Source organism: Arachis ipaensis, chromosome B6 (assembly GCF_059453495.1).
Source record: "Arachis ipaensis isolate K30076 ecotype BB chromosome B6, ASM5945349v1, whole genome shotgun sequence".
Classification (NCBI taxonomy): domain Eukaryota; kingdom Viridiplantae; phylum Streptophyta; class Magnoliopsida; order Fabales; family Fabaceae; genus Arachis; species Arachis ipaensis.
This window is the reverse complement of record NC_142441.1, coordinates 18,882,971-18,890,459: the sequence shown is the minus strand read 5'-3', so window position 1 is coordinate 18,890,459 and position 7,489 is coordinate 18,882,971. Positions and strand designations below refer to the sequence as shown.

At 35.5% G+C, this 7,489-nt stretch overlaps 1 protein-coding gene across 1 annotated transcript; it reads right to left on the bottom strand.

The window, feature by feature from the left end:
* Positions 1–2,399: 2,399 nt before the first annotated feature.
* LOC107645715 (uncharacterized) lies at positions 2,400–6,452 on the bottom strand. Its single transcript, XM_016349797.3, has 5 exons — positions 5,981–6,452; positions 3,739–5,809; positions 3,582–3,642; positions 3,272–3,495; positions 2,400–2,853 (listed from the first exon to the last, which is right to left on the bottom strand). Exons 1-5 carry the CDS (start codon positions 6,093–6,095, stop codon positions 2,799–2,801), a joined length of 2,526 nt encoding a protein of 841 aa, XP_016205283.1. The 5' UTR covers positions 6,096–6,452; the 3' UTR covers positions 2,400–2,798.
* Positions 6,453–7,489: the final 1,037 nt, after the last annotated feature.

Here is a 7,489-nt window from a genome sequence, read left to right as displayed (position 1 = left end):
GATCACTTCTTTGTTAAGACACATTAATAACTAATCATAGATACTACTGTTAAACAAAGTAAATCTATATATTGAGACCCACCCACCAGAGAGCCCTAGATGCTTAAGATTTAAATTTCGCTTTAACTATTCAAAGAGAGTACATGGTTAATATTTTAAGTAGTTAAAAAAGCTAAATATATTAAAGGTAGTTGTAATTTTTAAACGACTATAATACGAATGATAAAAAATTAGACACCAAATCAGCTGTAAATATAGAATATATATTAAAAAAATAAAATATCTATTAAAAATGTGTAAAATAAGGTAAAAATTCAAAAATAGAAATTTTAAGTAATGTATTCATTAATCAATTGAAATAATATTTTAGTACAAATACATAAATAAGTCTATATACATATTTTTGTATAACCTTTCGAGAATTTTATTTATATAAAAGGATTTCTTTCCTCACGCGAAAAGAAATGTCATCAACTCTATTTGTTAGAACAGCTTATTCTCTCTTTTTTAATGTTTATTTTCTTTTCTAAAACGAGATTTGGCTCAGGATTACCCATTTTTAATTTCAGAATTTATCTGAATTTAAAAATTATCACATGGTAAAATCTATTAAAAATGTGTAAAACATGGTATATATTTGTGTAGTAGAAATTTGTACAAATAATTCATTTCTAATACTATATACCATAAAATGAAATAGAAAAGGGAAAAAGCTAAGGCCAATGGTGAAACGTTCCAAGGACATTAGTAATACCCTCCCAGTTTCAGATGCAGAGGAAGGGGAGAAAGAATGTTTGTCATTTTGTGTATATATATTATCCATAATAAAACACACACTATATGGGTTGGTGAATTTTTTTTTATATATTTGGCGTTAGTACTAAGTCCTAACTCTTCATGGATCGATGTCATGTCACGTGCCATGTGCTCCCCTCTCCTCTCCTATGTTCTTATCTTAAAAATCTTGAAAAATGTATATTTCTACAGAGCTCATATCATAAGGTTAGTGGATTGATGTATCCACAGCACAGCTGACATTAGCCATTACATGATATTCAATCAACTTTTGCTTTTTCAGAATATATTCTTTCCACATATATGGCATATATGCCATTGAATAATCTTGCTGTTGATGTGGCTGGCTACTTGGCTACTTGTACTCTCTTTATTCGTTTGGTTTATGCGTGTCTTTTAGTTTATTAACATCAATTCATCAAAGCTATATCAATGACGGATTTTAGATTTTATGGATATTTGATTCCGTGTCTTTTCCTTTACATGCTTTTGCAGTAAAAAGATTTTATGGGGTTGTTATATGGATGTCAGTGCTAATCAGATCAAGAAGTTCTTTAATTAACGTTTACATTAAACTAACGTTGATGCCTTTATTCTCCGAACTTTATTCCAATTCCTTCTCTTTTTTATGCACGTCACTTAACTTCTTAGGTGATTATAATGCATGCAATTTCAGCATAATCTCCCTTCTTGTTAGACATGATCCCATATGCCTTTAATAAGGTTCATAATTTTAATTCATCAAGGTTTACAACGATGCTAATGCTATGTCAAAATACTAAGTGGGGACCACCGTGAAAGTCACCACAAGACAGGATTAAGAAGGTAACAGATATAATAGATTAATAGTAATCACACTCATGAAGCTGTAATTAGCATGGAAAAAGCTTATGTTTTAGCTATGGTGGGGGACCAAATGTTGCTATGAATTAAGAGATTATAGAGCTATGATGAGTTAATTATGTAGACAACCTTCATGTCCCAAGAGATCCCATCTCCATTATAATATATAAATACTTTGCCATTTGACTCTGATGTGCCTTGCAGTGGAATCAATAAAATAAAGTGAACCACCAAAGCTCAATGCCATCTCATGCATCCTTCTTTTCATAATATTTAATTCTTCATATGATGCTGCATGCATATATAGTCACATACATATATAATACTGTATTAGATAAAAGAAATTAAAAAAAAAATAAAAGATGGGGGAGGCATCCTGATATACATCCATCTGGTTGGATTACACTAACAAGAAACAAGCCCTTTTGATTTCTCTACTTTCTCCCTTTTTTTTCCCTACTTTCTAGTTGGAAATAAGGTTCCATAACAAAAGGACTCTATTTTCCAACTCACCTTCAGAGGATGGAAAATAAGGTTATGAATTGAAATTAGTATAAAATACTGGGATATAAGAAAACTTCGAAAACAAAAATTCGCATTGATTCCTACATCTATAACCAGCTTATAATGTCCTTTAAAAGTTACAACAAAGGGGTAATGTGTTATACTGTTATGTCCCCTCTAACACTGCACTTCACATGACACTTCAAAATCATATGTCACCAATGCATGTACTTAAGATAAAATAATTCACAATAATCTTTCAAAAATTCTAGATCATATTAAAATATAACTTCCATGGTTCACTACAAATTTACTATTATAAACTCAAAGGAATAAATTAAATTTTTACACATCAAATTCTACACTAGATGCAAGCCTTGCTGCTCAATCAAGAACTACTCCTAAAACTTCTTGACATTATCAATCTCAGAACTCCTCATGCAGTTTTTCTAATAAACATAAATATGTAATCTAAATCCACTTCATGAGCATGAGCAAAATCACTACATATAGGGGGATTTCGATTTTCAAGTAATCTTGTAAGCATTTCCAAACTAGTTGAATGTTCTGATACCAAATAACGTTGCGGAGTATTCACAAGGAAGGCACAAAATTCCTCTTCCCAAACCTACAACAGTATTTGTTTCTACATTTGATTATGCAACTGGTCTAGGTACTTTCATGCCAAATCCATGCTTCACTTTCTCAACTCTGTAAAAAAAATAAAATTGTGGTGTAAACAATCATATAAGGAGTCAAATACCAGGACAATTTGAGCAATAAGCAAACAAAACTGAAATTATGCACTTTTTTTTTAATTAAAAAGAAAAGGAAGTAAGACTTAGTTCTGGTGAAGAATGAAGACAGATAAATCTCTTCTACCACCTTCAAACAGCAATCAAACTTAAAATATGATAGATAAAGTAGTGAAGAGAGAAGACAAAAAGGCATACTGTAAAGCAAGCATTGCACAACATCCCTTAATAAAGCAGAGAGATCTTATAGTTAATAAATAATAACTAAAGCATCCTACAATTCTAAGTAACATTAGAAGCGTAAGTGCATTAGATACAAAGAGATAAGTTACTACATAATATAAGGACAGAATCAGCAGAAACAAAGCACTTACGTTGGCGCAAGCTTTCCAAGGCTCTCTAGCTCTTCTCCTGTGTCTTCATCCAGGACTCTCCCAGAAATTTCAATGATATAAGATCTGTCTCTTTCAGTGGGAAGTCCCCTTCCAGCAAGCAAATCCAAATCTTTTAGGTGAAGCTCCCTACCGTTTACAAAAACACCAGTGTTTCCACCGGAACATTTGTCCGACAAAGGATAATTGAACTCATCTATAAATGGCTGCCAGCAAATTCAAGATACTGGTTACAATTATTGCACTAGGAATATTATACACTCACCAGAGAAAACAAAGTGGTAGAACTTACAGGAATTATTCCAAGACAAGGTCCACCCATGACACCCCAAAATCCAGCCCGAAAATCATACCTAATAAGCAGTTGTATAAAGGCAAATCCATTAGTACACAATATAAGTAATAAGCACAAGATTTATATCTATAGTTGACTGCAAAAACATACTTACCAATAATTTCCAGGCTGGATTGGTCCAGCTAGCTTCTCGGCCTTCTTAATTACACGATCCGAAATGGGGTGCCCATTTACAGTAACATTAATTTTGCTTCGATCATCCGTTTGAGCAGATCGAGAGAAATCTCGGAAGCTTTTCTTGATAATATTTGCCAAAAATGAGTCAGTCCCTTTGTTGGATTTAGGATGATCATGTTCGCGGCTTGCATCTCTAGAATCCAGGGAGACAGCAGTGTTAGAATAGTCATGGACATCCATCTCAGTTGCAACTGCTGCCTCCTTTAGAGAATTCTGCCGTGATGTAACCTTGTCAACTTTGGCCTTGTCTTGTTCTGAGCGACTACTTCGGTTGCCTTTTCCAAACCGATTTACTGCATAATTATTGTTAGAGTAATCGAAATACTCTTGCAAAGGTGAGCCAGCAGGAGGAGAGGAAGAGCCTTTGCTTGGCCCGTTAATGGCCTTAGTTGCATCACTTGGAGCAGTCATCATTTCTAGACTATTTTCGTCTTCAGAGGTGCTGGGAGATGAAGAATGAAAGCTTTGCATATCCTGGGACTTGTTAGAATTTGAACTTGGGCCTGCAACCAGAGAAAGAGGTTCTCTGTCTACTGAGTGGAACTCATAACCAGAATAATCATCAGAAGAGAAGTTAACACCACTCCTGTTCATGTGACCACGTGGATGAAACATCCGCCTACTTACAACCTCATTAGAGCCATCATCAGCCCTTTCCGGATGAGAAGAAACAACTAACTTGCTGTTGATGACAGTGAAAATTATGTCTGTGGAACAAGCTCCACATCGCACTTTCTGCCGATGACCCTTTAACATAACCATCACCTTTTTAGGCAGCTGCAATAGCTCAAAGCAATTATGACATGTAATAAAGGGAGAACCACCGGCTATGGGACGGCAATGCTGTCTGCCACTAGCTAACATTACTTTTCGGGGACGGCTTCGCACAAAACCACTCATCTCAGAGTTGAAATCACTAGGCCATCTATTATGCAACTGCTTTGGAGGAATGGCAGTTCTAGCATGTGGACCGTGATTGTATAACATAGGATCATTTGGGGTATCAGGAAATCTGCTATTACCGAATGGGCCAGGATGTGCAGGCACTGGACCTCTGCGTTTGTTGTCATAGCAATGAAAACAAGAACAAGAAGATGGGTGAAGCATCGCATTATGTGTGTATGGTTCATAATTTGTACTACTATCAACATAGCGTCCGGGAAAGTAAGGATGCATTGATTGTTGTAGGAATTGATGTGGACCTCTCCTCAGCATTTGAGATGCATAAGGATCTCCATATCCAGGAATGTGATTCAGATTATGCATTGCAGGATGGAAGTTGGGCATAGCCATTTCATGACCGCTAGTATAAGCATATGGATCATGGCAATAATTGAAGTATGGGGGACCTGCAACATGTTTGTCAGTGCCAAAAAATTGTCTTGAAGTCCTGTTTAGCCTTGATGATCCATCCGGAAACCAAGGATCTGGAGGAATCATCCTTTCATCGGGACGAACTTTCTCTTTTGAGTCACTAACTGCTTCAGAAGATTTACCTAGCTGGCCCTTTAACTCATCCAACTTCCTTAGAAGCTCGGTTCGATCTTGCTCAGCATTCTGAACCTTGTTTGCTCCACCTGTATCATTATAGCTATTTGAAGTGCCCTCATCAGGATGATTTGAAGTGGAAAATCTCACACTTTCCATATCAGCTCTAGGCTTTCTCCAAATCCCCTCCATCTCACACTTGTCTCCATTTCGCCGGCTAAACATTCTCCCAGAGAATTTCGATGACTCGGCCTCCTCCCCTTCCCTTCCTATTGCTTTACCCACTTGATCTTTGCTGCCACTGACATCAACACCTTTCTCGTTCGATTGACTCGGCAAACTCTCATATCCATTATCTGGCTTAGTATCAACATCTGAAGTATAACTGGGAGCAACTACGCTTTTCTCCAAAGAATTTTCTCGTTTTCCAGAATCTCCTCCAACCTTTCCCTCATCAGACTTCTCTGACAAGCTGCCACTTACATAACCTTTAAGCTTCGCTGCAAATCAAAATCAAAGTTCAACCACAATCAGAATCAGAATCAAAACCATTTTTTTGTTCCTGAGCAGAAAACAAATGACTAATATATAGTTTGATGCAACTGGGGCACTCAACATGATTATCGTAACAGTGAAAAACTAACGAAATGTGAGAGGAAGAAGAAGAGTACCTCGAAGAACAGCACCGCAACCACCGCATTGATAAAGAGAGTAATCAGCAAGCTCAGGAAGGAGATTTTCACACTTGGGGCAGCGCACCAAGCGCACCTTGGTGGAATCCGCCATTGCTGTGAAGGTGGAATCACATGAGGAATAAAAGGGAAAAAGAGTGCGTTTTGTGGAAAGAAAAAGTGAAAACTTGGCTTGTTGGAAAGAACAACGTTAGAGAAAGGGAAGTGACGAAGAGAGTGGTTGTTATTCAAAGCTTTCGTTCTCAACACCAATAACAATAAGCAAGCCTTAATGAGAGAAAGCGAAAGCCTAACACAGTTCCTTTTTCTCTTTTTCTTTTGCTTCAGCTGCTTCTTCTTTAGGCTATTTTTCTAACTAAGAACACAGAGACAGAGAGAGTGGGGACAAGTTTTCTTGCGGGAATCTTTGAATTTTGTGAGATGATTAAACTCTGAAATTCCAACGCAGAATGAGAATTACTGAAAAATGGTAACTTTTATTTAATTAATTTATTTATACTAATAGTAATAGGGTGGTGGTAGTACTGAGTAGTACTGGGGGCCAAGAAACAAGAAACAAGGAGAAGAGCCAAATTATTGAGTCCAAAAATTGAAGGGATGGGAGCAGTGAAACGACGACGTAGTGGAGATTGATGTCTTTGTTGTTTTATGTAATTGTAATGTGAGTGCATTGGGAATGGACAACGGTCCTGATTTCTGAAACTGAAAAGCACAAAGCAGAGAAAGAGAGAGAGGGGCTTCTAATAGGTGGCTTTTTTCATTGCTACTTGGAATCGTTTTTTGTTTCCGCTTTGTAAATAACTAAATACTAATTCAAAAATATCATTTATATATTAAAATTAAACATTAAAATTAGGACTCATTTTTTTGGATATGCAGATTGTGTATGTGTTGTGCATAGGTATGGAGGTGGGTGGTGTTAGACATGAATGTGGGATAATTTTTTCTGAACCATAAAGTGAAGAAATCGGACTGTCCGATTTCTTTGTTAAAAAAATTATGAACACAAATCGGATGGTTCGATTTGTATGGGAGGAAAAATCGGAAGGTCCGATTTGTACTTTTAAATTTTTTTTATTTTGAAAACAAAAATCGGATGGTCCGATTTTATTATTAAATTTTTTTTAATTATTTAAAATACAAATTGGACGGTCCGATTTGTGTAATGCAATTTTTTTAATTTTTTAAACACAAATCGGTCTATTTGCTCTTAACACCACAATTACGTAAAGCACACATACACTCCATAACTGTGTCTTACACCATTCTTCCTTCCATATCTAAATTACAAAGTGCTAAAATTAGTTGTGATGTATTTATATGTAAATATATAAATATTTTAATTTATTTTTAATATATATTTTATTCTAATAATTACTTTTAGAAATTAATATTAATATACATCTAACATAATTAATACTAATTTGATTACATAGATTTTTATCATTTTTTAATGGATGTTATTAGATTAGTTCAAAGTTGGCCAAT

Coding starts and splice junctions, on each gene's coding strand:
- LOC107645715 (XM_016349797.3), bottom strand. CDS start 6,095: ATGGCGGATTCCACCAAGGTGCGCTTGGTGCGCTGCCCCAAGTGTGAA. Junction 5,810..5,980: donor TTGCGGTGCTGTTCTTCGAG/GTACTCTTCTTC, acceptor TTTGATTTGCAG/CGAAGCTTAAAGGTTATGTA. Junction 3,643..3,738: donor ATCCAGCCTGGAAATTATTG/GTAAGTATGTTT, acceptor ACTGCTTATTAG/GTATGATTTTCGGGCTGGAT.